The sequence below is a fragment of the Phascolarctos cinereus genome, unplaced genomic scaffold (assembly GCF_003287225.1).
Source record: "Phascolarctos cinereus isolate Bilbo 61053 unplaced genomic scaffold, phaCin_HiC Scaffold_726;HRSCAF=1367, whole genome shotgun sequence".
NCBI lineage: Eukaryota > Metazoa > Chordata > Mammalia > Diprotodontia > Phascolarctidae > Phascolarctos > Phascolarctos cinereus.
The window spans coordinates 264,419,571-264,432,460 of record NW_027556098.1 but is presented as its reverse complement, the minus strand read 5'-3'; the positions used below and the strand labels follow the sequence as shown (position 1 = coordinate 264,432,460).

The 12,890-nt window shown below is 44.4% G+C and overlaps 1 protein-coding gene across 1 annotated transcript in view; it reads left to right on the top strand.

Moving 5' to 3' along the window:
* Positions 1 to 12,890, top strand: part of LOC110195857 (beta-galactosidase-1-like protein 2) — a 56,951-nt gene that overhangs the window by 37,613 nt on the left and 6,448 nt on the right. Inside the window, 7 exon segments of the mRNA XM_020968792.2 lie at positions 2,513 to 2,597; positions 4,648 to 4,785; positions 5,550 to 5,630; positions 6,048 to 6,154; positions 9,293 to 9,439; positions 10,104 to 10,175; positions 10,546 to 10,624. Of these exon segments, the coding sequence (XP_020824451.1) occupies positions 2,513 to 2,597; positions 4,648 to 4,785; positions 5,550 to 5,630; positions 6,048 to 6,154; positions 9,293 to 9,439; positions 10,104 to 10,175; positions 10,546 to 10,624 (709 nt within the window).

Sequence of the window (12,890 nt, the reverse complement as noted above, 5' to 3'; positions counted from 1 at the left end):
AGTATTTATAAAGTTCTGCAAACTTTAAAGCACTATATGAATTTTATCTTTATTATTTATTCTCTGTTCTTGAAATTTGAGTTTTTGATGCAGTATATGTTATATTTCTAGTGGTTAGTTCTGGTTACCTTTCCCACAGGACTGAGAGTGAGCTCAGCTGGTACAATTCAGAGAAGTCACCCTAGGCTTGCTCTGACCATAGCTTCATCATTTCTGGGGCACACTGCATATGGGCCTTAGAGTAGCAGAAGCTAAGATCCCAGGCCAATTTTGACACCTTTGAACAAACCCCACTCATCACAGGCAAGACATAAGGAGGAAATTCTCAGGCCCCAACATCATACATGTCATAGCTGCACAGCTTCCAGCATCTATTAACCATAACTCACTCCCAGCCCATGTGCCATTCATCCTTGTGTATAACCTGGCCCTCTTTCTACTCCCTGACACCCCTAGGCATCCCCAGAGAAAATGCTGATGCTGTCTGTCCATTTGGCTGCTTCCCACAATCCCAGTGCTATAGGGATTTCCCAGGGGAATCTCCCACATGGCTTTGCAAGGTGCTACCTGCACCTTCTTCCATCTCCTTCCCCGGTGACCCATTCTTCTTGTTATATTGATTAAGTATTTCTAGTACCCAGAATAAGAAGGGAGATGTGCTGCCTCCCAAATCTTGTTCCCTAGGACAGACGTTCAAGACGAGCATTCTAAGCCAGAAATTGCTGAGTCCGACCTCCCTTAATCAATGAAGCAGTAAATCCTTTTACCTTAATAACAGACAACCTTCTTCTCCCTGTGAAAGAGTGTGGTGTTTGTAACAACCGTTCCCGTGGTGGTGGTGGCTGATTATACATTCCTATGGAGAATGTTTGAATCCAAGCTGAGCAGCAGGACCACAATTATGAATATTGGGTGACAGATCTGTAAATCTGGGTGTTCTTTTGTACCAGGGTGCAAAGCTACCACTTGGAGTCAGTCTACCTGCAAGGACTATATTGGGCAAAGGACAGGAACAAAAAGCCTGGGAGATTTCTTTAGCTTCTGGTCTTGAGGAGCCACCCTCTTCTTGTCTAGTGGCCTTGGATCTTATGACACATCTTTCTTTATCCCAGAGACACGTGGTAATGTCGCTAGTTGTGAATGTTGTTGTTATCATTTCAGTCATGTCCAACTCTTTTATGACCCTATTTGGGGTTTTCTTGTCAAAAATACAGGAGTGGTTGGCCGTTTCATTTTACAGATGAGGAAACTGAGGCAAACAGAGTCAAGTGACTTGCTCAGGGTCACACAGCTAGTAAGTGTCTGAGGTCAGATTTGAACTCACGTTTTCCTGACTCTGGGCCCAGCACTTTATTCACTATCCCCGCATCTCACCAAGATAGGACTTTTTTTTTTCTGTGCAAAGAAGTGCTTCATTGAGGGCCTGCCCGTTCCTCCAAAGGCTCTTCTGTCTCTGTACTCTTTGGAGAGACAGTCTCTGACCAGATCATACGCCTGTTTTGGCAGACGGCTTTTAAAGGTTGTTCAGATCATCTCCTGTTCCTCTTTTGTGTATCTCAAAAATGGACGAAGGGAATGGAAGCATCAAATACTATCACAGTGTCTCCTGGGTGACTGGGAGAGCAAGTACAGGATGCAGAGAATTTATCTAATGCCTCACTTCATAATGCCATCCTACATTTTCCCCTGCTTGTGTTTCGTTGACTCCCATTCTAGCCACCATCTGGGGTAGCTAGGTGGCACAGGAGGTAGAGCGCCAGGCCTGGATTCAGAAAAACCTGACCTCAAATCTGGCCTCGCACACTGACTAGCTGTGTGACTCTGGACAAGTTACTCAATTCTGTTTGCCTCAGTTTCCTGATCTCTAAAATGAGCTGGAGAAGGAAATGGCAAACTACTCCAGTATCTTTGCCAAGAAAACCCCAAACGGGGTCACGAAGAATCACACATGACTGAAATGTCTGAACAACAACAACCTTAATAGCACCGACCTTACAAGGTTTCTGTGAGAATTAAATGAGGCAATGTAGGTCAAGCACTTTGCAGACTTTTAAAGAACTCTGGATCACTACTAGCTATGATGATGATGAAGACCTAGCTCCAATAAGGTCTGAAGCTTTTCTTCCGATACCCTGTGCAGTGCTGCAGGTGTGTTAAGCTGATAGCCAGCATCTGTGGCATCATCTTTGGCCCCTTCTCTCGTTTTGCCTCTGTAGGCTCAGCAATCACCCCCTGGCAGGTCAGCGTGTTCAGGAGGCAGGATGGCAGGCCCCAGCCCTGGCACCAGGGAGCATTCTGCCATTCTTGGACCGATCCCTGCTGCTTTCGTTATTTCTGCGAGCAGCATTGACGTTGGGCAGATCCCACAGTTAACTCATTTGTGGTTGGAAAGAGGATGGATATCTGGGTCCTTTTGGGACTCATGGGGAACTTCTAGGGGACTCGTGGCCTCTGGTTTTCATCTTCCTACTCTTGCGGCCTAGTTCCAACTTATGGTTTGGATTGTTCCCAGGAAAATAAGCCCACAATGGTGACAGAATATTGGACGGGATGGTTTGACACATGGGGTGGTCCCCACAACATCGTGGATGCTGACGGTGAGTAATCTGCAGCTGGGGAATCCAGAGCATAAGCAAAACACAGGCTCCTGCATCATTCATCAGCACAAAACCTTCTGGCCAGATAGCTACACTCTGGGCACAAGCACATTTGTGGGGATCTATGTCTGCAGTGGCTAGGTAACTCAGTTCTCAATTATCTATGACAATGGAAGGAGGAGGGACAGAGGACAGTGTGTGGATAATATAAGTCATTTTGATTCAGTTCTGAAATGATAATTTGTTTTTTTAATAAAGCAAATTTGGGGCAGCTAGGTGGCGCAGTAAATAAAACACCAGCTCTGCATTCAGGAAGACCTGAGTTCAAAAATGGACTCAGATACTAGCTGTGTGACCCTGGGCAAATCACTTAACCTCTGTTGTTTCCCCCCACCCCTGGCCAAAAAAAAAAAGCAAATTTACTTTCTTATGTCTTGTTGAGACATAGTGATGTTTCTGAAAAGAATATTTAATTGGAAATGTGGGTTTTAGACCCATCTTTGCAGCTGCTACTGCCAATAACTGACCTGTAGGTAGTGCTTTTAGGTTTCTTAGATGCTTGACATACATTATCTCATTTGATGCCACAACAACCCTGGGGGAAACGGGGTGGGGTACAAGTGACTTGCCTGTGATCCCACAGCTATGAGGGGGGAAATGTGAATGAAGGCTTCTCCATGACAACGTGATGCCTGCTCCAGCCACAGAGTGGAGCTGCACTTAGAACTTTGGACCAGCTCCTTTGCTTCTTCAGGACTCAGTTTTCTCATCTGTAATAATATACATATATAGATACACACATATATGTATGTATGTATATGTATATATGTATATAGCTATACACACAAATATAATATGAACATATATATATATATGTATATATATATACATATATATATGTTCATATTATATTTGTGTGTATAGCTATATACATATATAGATACACACATATATGTATGTATGTATATGTATATATGTATATAGCTATACACACAAATATAATATGAACATAATATATATGTATATATATATATAGTATATATATATATGTATTTTTTTTTGCTGTTGTTATTCAGTTCTTCAGTCATGTCTGACTCTTCACGATCTCATGGACCATGTCACATCAGTACTGTCCATGGGGTTTTCTTTTTTCTTTATTTTTTTTTTTTGGTGAGGCAGTTGGGGTTAAGTGACTTGCCCAAGGTCACACAGCTAGTAAGTGTCAAGTATCTAAGGCTAGATTTGTACTCAGGTCTTCTTGACTCCAAGGCTGGAGCTTTATCTACCATGCCATCTAGCTGCCCCTCATGGGGTTTTCTTGGCAAAGATATAAAATGGTTGCCATTTCTTCAGTGAATTAAGTCAATCAGAGGTTAGGTGACTTGCCCAGGGTCACACAGCTAGTAAGTGTCTGAGTCTGGGTTTGAACTCAGGTCTTCCTGACTCCAGGCCCAGCACTGTATCCACTGAGCCACCTAGCTGCTTCCGTGTGTGTGTGTGTGTGTGTGTGTGTGTGTGTGTGTGTGTCTGTGTCTGTGTCTGTGTGTATATACATACACATATATAATTATATGGTATATATGAATACTACATGTTATTTACTATATGCTATTTTGTATTTTGCATAGTGCATATAATATTTCATATTTTGCTTAGTATGTATAGTATTATATACTATCTGTTTTATATACTATACAGTATGTAAATCTACTATTTGTTTATAAATAATACAAACAAGATGTACTGATCACATAAAAGAGATAAAAATGAAAGACCCCAAAGGCCCAAAGGAAAAACTTTTCCAGGTGGGGAGATCAAGGAAGGCTTCATGGAGAAGGAAGGATTTGAGTTGAGCCTGAAGGATGAGAAGGATTTCAGTTGATGGAGATGTGGGGAGAGGTTCTGATCAATCCAACCATTTTCTAGCTCTAGTGCTTGGTGGGTTCTGGACAACAGAGCTTAGATTGAATTTGAGATGGTACTGGAAGAGGTAGCGGGGGTCCTTCAGGGCCCTCAGACACTTAACTCTGTCCCCCTCACTCTCCTGTAGATGTGGTGGTCACTGTTTCCTCTATCATCCAGATGGGTGCCTCCCTCAACCTTTACATGTTTCATGGAGGAACCAACTTTGGTTTCATGAACGGGGCTCAGCATTTTGGTGAATACAAGGCTGATGTCACGAGCTATGGTAAGTATGCCCTGATGTTGCTTCTGGTTTTCATCTTCCTACTCTTGTGACCTAGTTCGAACCTATGGTTTGGATCGTTCCCAGGAAAATAAACCTTAGCATTTGTGACTCTGGACCTTTTCCAGGAAAGGTCCCTGAAGATACCTGCTGACACCATTAGCTTATTTGCATATAAAGTTCCCTGAGACTTGGGCTTAGGGTGATATGTACATCATATTCCCTTCCTTTCACTTCACTGCATCAGTTTGGTCACAGACCATCACTGTAGTTTGCAACAGGTTGGACTTTATAGGCCGAAGAATAAATGCTACTGTCTGATTAATTGACTGCCTAGATTCCCAGACACAAAGAGCCATTGCAAATATCACTCACTTTTTACCTCCTAGCAACTGCAGGCCAGAAATACTGACAGGTGTGTCTAACTGCCTTGTAACTGCTGTTTCTAGGTGGCAGGCAAGGAGAGAAGCAGTATTGAGATGGGAAAGGGAGGTACTTTTGGATCAGAGCATCCTTAGTTCTCCTCTTAGGGACATGCTATCTGCCCCGGGCTGGAATGGGCTCTTCCTCATTGTGTCATGATTCCCGGAAGGCAAGGAAAGCGTCACTTTGATCTGTCGCCTCCCTGAAGTGGGTAGCACAGGGCTCAGCATAGCAGGAGGTGTTTCATTACAGATTACTGACTAAGAACAGTCTGGTTTGCAGAAGGTGGTAAATTCGGTTGCCCTGGGGACCTCCCCACTTATGGTTCCTGTGACTTCTTACAGACTATGATGCCGTACTGACGGAAGCTGGGGATTACACACCCAAGTTCTTCAAGCTTCGGGAGTTCTTCAGCACCATCATAGGTATCCATCACCTACTTGATTCTGAAGCTGGTCTATTTACTTCTTGATCTAGCTCAGAAACATACTCTCAGCTTCCCAGAAAATCCTGAATGGAGATGTGAGGGGCTGGTAGATAGCGCCATAGTGTCTGGTGCCTCCTCAACTGTACAGCTGCCCTCTCAGGGCAGTGGGCACTGTGTCCAGTGAGACCAGTGCCAGCTTGCAGAGACTAAGAGAACCCCACACAGGGAAAACCTACAAAGACAGCTTTTCTTTCCTTGGATTCTTCACGCTTGTTCCAGGCCTAGGTCCACTATTGTGGGCCTAAAGATAAAGAAACACGATCTGTCGCCTGAGCAAAGTAGAAGAGGGAACAGAGGAGTCAGGGACCATGCTGCAGGGTTCCGGGATTTCCCTTATTCTTCATTGGCATTACAGATAATCCACTGCCCCACCCGCCTGCCACAATGCCGAAGGCCTCCTACCATGCTGTGAAGCCCTCACACTACATGTCACTGTGGGATGCCTTGGAGCACGTGGGCAAGGTGGGTACTTTCTAGACGAGATTAAAAGCAGAAGGAGAAGACAACGGCTTAGACCCACAATCCAGGGGAAAGGAAAGTCAGGTTTTTTGAGCTCTTGGACATGTCTCTAAGCTTTAGAAATACAGGGAACGTAGCCCCAACTTGGGCCAGGCACATCTGAAGAAGGGAAGACTGAACCTGAAGAAAAAATGCTGGCTCATGAAACAGGACATGGGGCACATTCTCCTTTTTAGGCCTGATTGGACTCTGGTGTACTCCTTCAGCTGAGAAGCAGTTCAGAGAGAGTCTAGGGTCCAAGATTTTAGTCCTGGCTTTACTGGGGTGTGTCGAATGACCTCACACTAATCACTTAGCTTCTGGATGTCAGGTCTCCCTGGCCTACTCACAGCCATGCTGTGACAGATGGGTTTGAAACAGTCAAATTGTTATAGCTAGGTATGGAATATAATCACCATTATTACATGTGCCATTTCTTTTTTTTAAATCTTGTTTTTCTTATTTTATTTTTTCTCAATTACATATAAACAAATTTTAACATTAATTTTTTAAAAATTTGAGTTCCAAATTCTCTCCCTCCTTTCTCTCTCCCTCTCTCCTGTCTCTCCTTGAGAAGGCAAGCAATTTGGTATCGATTATACATGTACACATGCCATTTCTTAACAAATCTCTTGTGTTCCAAATGGACCCTGGGGGACCATTGCTATGGTGTAATGGAAAGAATCGCACTAGAGTCAGCTCTGGAGACTTAGGAACAGTCATTTCATTTCTTTTCGTTTGTTTCCTCACCTACAAAATTGGAATGATAATAACACTTATACCTCACAGAGTTGTTGGGATGTAAGCCATAAAGCACTATGTAAGTGTGAACTGTTATGGTTATGATACTGGGCTTCAGTAAGGAAGTTTCACAAGCTTCAATTCAATTGATTCAGGTTGCCTTCCCAGACCTTATGCTTCTTGATCTTCTTGCAGCTTTGATACCATTGATCCTTCCAGATGCTCTCTTCCTTTTTGACTTCTTTGGCACTGTTCCCTCACTGGCTCCCCTCTGTGCCTGTCTGACCACTCATCTTTCTTTGTTGGGTCATTGTCTACCTTTTGTCCCTTAACTATGAGTTTGCTGAAGGCTTTGTCTCTACACTCTCATGTCTTGTTAATCTTATCTACTCCCAGCTAAATGACAGATCTTTATATTCCCTTCCTTCCCATACCTTGAGTCTTGGATTGCCCCTTCTGGATAATCTTCACCTTAAGTCCTATGGGCATCTCAAACTGAACATGTCCAAATTGGAACTTCTCATTTCCCCTAAACCCACATCTTCTCTAAACTTCCCTGTTTATGTTGTGGGGAAGTCACCTATGTTCATAACTTCCAATTTAAACTGGATTCTTTACTTCCCCTCATCTCTCATAGCCAATCATTTGCCAAGACCTGTCAGTTCAGTGCCCCTGACATTTCTCCCTTCTGTCCTATTTTCTCCACTCTCTTGGCCACTAACCTAGTTCAGGCCCTCATCCCCTCCTGCCTGGATTATTGTAATAGCCTCATAATTGGTTTCCTTGCCTCTAGTCTCTCCTCTGTCCAATCCATCCTCCATACAGCTTCGAAAAGAATCTAAAAGCGATCAAAAATTTTCAGGCTTTCTGTTTCCCCTCTGATAAAATACAAACTTTTCAGGCTGACATTTAAGGATTTCTACAGTCTGACTTTCCAGGCTTATCTCTTATTATTCTCAACATTCTATGTACCAGCCAAACTGGTATCCTTCTTTCCTCCTTCCTTCCTTCCTTCCTCCTTCCTTCCTTCCATTCAATTGTCATCTCTAAGATGATGATTCTAAAATTACTTATCTAGTGGTAACCTCTCTGCTGACTTCCAGTATTGCATCTCCTTCTGTCTATTGGACTTCTCTAACTGAATGTTTCATAGGCATCTTAAACCCAACATAGCCAAAACTGACCTCACTATTTTTTCCCTTTTTCCAACTTTTCTTTTACTCTCTAGGGTACCATTATCCTCAGTCACCCAGGCTTACAAACTAGGAGTCATCCTCAAACGTTCACTATATCTCACCCCCCTGTCCGGTATCCAACCTGTTGCCAAGCCCTGTTGATTTGAACATTTCTTGTGTATCCTTCCTTCTCTTCTCTAGCACTGGACCCTGGTGCAGGTCCTCATCACTCACCCCAAGCCTGGTCTGTTGCAGTAGGGACTTTAATCAGTCCTCTATCAAATTGATTTTCCTAAAACATAAAAAACATAAAACTGGCCCCTTACACAGTAGGCTCTACTGACTCCCTGTTCCCTTTGGGATAAAATATAAAACTCTCTTTTTGGCATTGAAAACCTTTCACCAACTGGCCCCCTTCTACCTTTCTAGTCTTCTTTCCCTTTTGTTATCTCTTCATACTTTCTGATCCCGTGACACCGGATCCCTTGCTGTTCCCCACACCAGGCACTCTCTCTCAGCTCCAGGCACTTTCTCTGGCTGTCTCCCTAGGCCAAGAAGTCTCTGCCTCCTCATCTTTACTTCTTGCTGTCCCCCATGGATGGCTAAAATCCCACCTTCTACAAGAAACCTTTCCTGATCTCCCATAATTCTAGTGCCTTCGCTCTGTTGATTATTTCTGGTCTATCCTGTAGGTAGCTTGTTTTGTCCATGGTTGTTTACAACCAGGTTGTCTCCTCCATTAGACTGTGAGCTCTTTGAAGGCAGGATCTCTGCCTTTGCACACTCAATGTTTAGCACAGTGCTCGGCACATAGCAGGCTCCTGTTAAGTGTTTGTTGACTGATGACTAGCTGCTCCCCCAAATCCATCATTTCTTCTCTTTGAGTTTATACCAGTGGTCTCTCATTTCTGGAATGCACTCCCTCCTTTCCATTTCCTCTCCCACCCTCCCATCTGCATATTAGAATCTGCTCAGCCTTCCCGCTTGTGAGTTTATCTCTCTTCCCCTCCCCCCCCAGATTGCCTTACTTCACTATGCACATGTCATATCTTCCCCGTAGAATATAATTATGCTCCTGGAGTACAGAGACTTTTTTTTTTATTCTTGCATGGAATAGGTATTTAAATATTTGTTGAATTAAAGAGCTCACCCTCACTTTGTGCTCATCTCCTGCTTCCTTTCACAGCCATTTGAAAGTGAGAAGCCTATCAATATGGAGAATCTGTCAGTGAACCAAGGCAATGGCCAATCCTATGGGTACATACTCTATGAGACTTCTATCTATGAAGGAGGCACTCTTTCCTCCAAGGACCACATTCGGGACCGGGCCCAGGTATGGGCCAGGAGACTGGCAAGGGAGGCAACTGCTGCCCACTGAGAGCCTCTCTCTGCACTTGGGGTGGGTTTATTGATTGGCCTCATTTCTCTTCAATTTCCTTTTGGCCATGCCAAGTAAATACTCTTTTTCCTTCATCCTTTATTCTTTAGCCTTCTTCTTTGAGCATTCATTCATTCATTTCACTTCATTCTCCACGATCCTTTTTTGGTGGTAGAGTCTAGAATTAGACTCATCAGTTTCTGACCAGAGCTGAATAAAGTGGTGAGGGTGACCTTAAACATTCCACAGTTATGTTTATATGAAAAAAAGAGAGAGAAACCAGTATACTTTGCAGCTGTCATTCAGTTTGTGGTCTACTCTGACCCATCATTTGTTCTCAGCTTCTAACCCTACCTGATATACTTAACTGCTCCCTTAATGACTTTTTTTTTTTTTGGCGAGGCAGTTGGGGTTAAGTGACTTGCCCAGAGTCACACAGCTCGTAAATATCAAATGTCTAGTCTGAGACACACATTTGAACTCAGTTCCTCCTGACTCCAGGGCTGGTGCTCTATCCACTGCACCACCTAGCTGCCCCTGATGGCTTCTTTCTTTTCTTAGCAGTAACATCTCATCCCTTTTGGGGAGCTCATCAGTGCTTCTGCTCTCTCTTTCACAGGTGTTTGTGAACAAGATATACATTGGATACATGGCCTATGGATTTGAAGAACTGCCTATCCCTAAGAGTCAGGTTTGTAATTGCAGGGTCAAGCTTCCGTGTGTTTTCCAGTTCTAATTGTCTCCTTGTACAGCAAGCTCTTTCCAGAGCTTCCCCAGCCCCAAAGACAACCAATATCATGTAGTCCTGTTCTAGTTGCTGAGATTGCACTGTGTCCCAGGAAGTCAGTGGGAAGGGAGGGATGTTGTGGGAGACAGAGCGTCGAGCAGCTGGGGTTTGTGCTGGGTATGGATCCCCCCCATAAGGCAGCTGTGTTTGGCTCATTCCCAAAGATGGCTTCATGAGGAGCTGGAAAATGCCACAGGAGAAGCCTTGAGGGATTGCTCCAGTGCCATGGATGCTGAGGCCATGGAGTCACGGGGGGTTTATGCATCTCTTATAGGGTCATCGTAAGCTGAGTATCCTAGTGGAGAATCGTGGTCGAGTCAACTATGGCCGGATGCTCAATAAACAGCGGAAAGGTGGGCTCTGGGAGATGCCAGGACAGGGTTGGGAGGATGAAGGAAGCCAGGTCAGGTGGGATTGAGCACCTCTCAGCTAATATCTGCTTCTGCTCCAAAGGCAGAGAAGGGGAGCCTAGGGCCAGGCCAGTGAGAGTTGCCTTCCTCAGGCTGAAAAAGCACACGTGTGAATTCTTTCTCCCCATCAGCCAACCGTGGGACAATGTGGCAGAGAATGGAATAACATTGAGGTTGGTCTGGTCCCACCAGGTGGATCGCCAGTGTATTAGGCCAGAGAGATCAGCCTCGTCCTGGGCACTATCCTTTCAGACTTTAGGCGGACACAGCCCCAGATCCCTCCGTGAACTTGTCCCATTTCTGTGTGCTGTTTACCCAGGGCCTACTCCTGGAAAGCTTTCCCAGGTTCCTAGTAGCAGGTGAAGAGGAGAGAAAGGATGAGGAAGTTTCTCAGGTGTGATCAGGCAGAACTTGAGGGATGTGGAAAAGAGCCAAATTTCTCAGCTAAAGAGAGAATTCTCCAGGACTAGAGAAGATGGCCATGGCCACTCTCCTTTCCTTATAAGCCCATGCTTTGTAGGGCCAGAGGAGAGTGTAAGCAAGGTTGGAGAAGTCCCTTTCCTGTTGGACCTTATTTTCTATACAAAGCTGTAACTTCTTCAGACAGATTCAACAAAAACAAATCATGCCAATCTAACCTCATATCTGTTGTTGTTGTTGTTTTTTATGATGGTGGTGGGGTATTACTAGTTTGGAACCTAGGAGAATACCTTAGAAATAGTAGTATATCTTTCCTGCTTATGGGGGTTGTGTTCCTAATTACAGGAATATGGGTCTGAGGAGGCAGACAGAGAGGTTCTTATTTTCTCCTTTCTTCCACTGTCCTCTCTTCTTTCACTCCCTGGGCATCTAGTGCTCTATGCTACCATTTGTAATTTATATCCTTAACCATGTCTGCCCTTCTTCCTTTAAGCGACTCATCCTCCAAAATTCTCACCTTCCACTATCAAAACTCTTATTGTGTGAGTGACATTTGTGTAGCTAGGCGGTATAGGAAAGAGAACAATACTATTAAACTAACTCACATGAAAGATAAATGACTTATAGACCTCCCCTCCCATTTCTCACTCTTCCCCTCACTTTCCCAAAGGTATTTTGCATTTTAAAAAGAAGAAACTTGTTAACCCAAATGATTTTCTGGTTCTTGAAATCTCAGGTATTGTACCACTTTGGGCAGGACCTATCTTTTGGTACATTGCCAGAGAAGTGAGGAATCTCAGCTTCCTTGGACCCACTGGGGTGCAGAGAACCAGGGCTCTCATGAGGGGATTCCAAGCAGCTTTCTGCATTCTCAGCGGCCCTGTCCTTCCCCCCTTCTTCCCTCCAGTCTCCTTCCCTGCCCCCCACTCTTCCCCCTCCCCCTCCAGCTAAGTCTAGTGATGTTCTCTGGATTCCCAGCTTCTGTAAGCTCCTTCATCAGGCCCACCCATCACCTTGTGTCTCTTGTTCCCAAGTAGAATCTAAGCTCTGTGAGGGTGGTAGCAATTTCATTATGTCTTTGTGTCTTCAGTGCCTGGTACAGTGCCTTATAGAGAGTAGATGCTTAATAAATGCTTATTGAGTTAGATTCTCCTGTGAGGTTACTGAGGGACCCTGAACACGGTATGTGCTTCTTACAGTGAGTCCCAGATTTCTCCCTCAGGACCTAACCCTAGGAAAGCTCTACTACCCACAGACCCCCCACTCTCACCTATCTTCATCCCTGAATGTTGGCTGCTTTCCCCACTGCCTGTAAATATGCTCATGTCTCCCCCATCTTTGAAAAACCCTCCCTTCATTTACCCATCCCCACTAATGGTAATTACTGTCCCATAGCTCTCCTCTTGGTGGCTAAATCTGAGAATGCTTTCTATAGTAGGTGCTTCCTTTCCCTCTCTTTTCCGTCTCCTAACTCCCTGTAATCTGGCTTCTGACCTCATCATTCAGCCTGCTCTCTCAAAGATTACCATTGATCTTTTCATTGCTAAATCGAGTGGCCTTTTCTCAGTCCTCATCCTTCATCCTCTCTGCTGTTGATCACCCTTGTCTCCTTGGTACTTCTCTCAATGTTTCCCAGACACCACTCTCTCCAGGTCCTCCTCCTACTTATCTGACCTCTCTTCAGGCTTCTTTGCTGCATCTATATCCAGGTATACCCACTGACACAAGTATCCCCCATGGCTGTGTCCTGGAGTTTCTCCTCTCTAGATACTATTTCACTTGGTGCTTA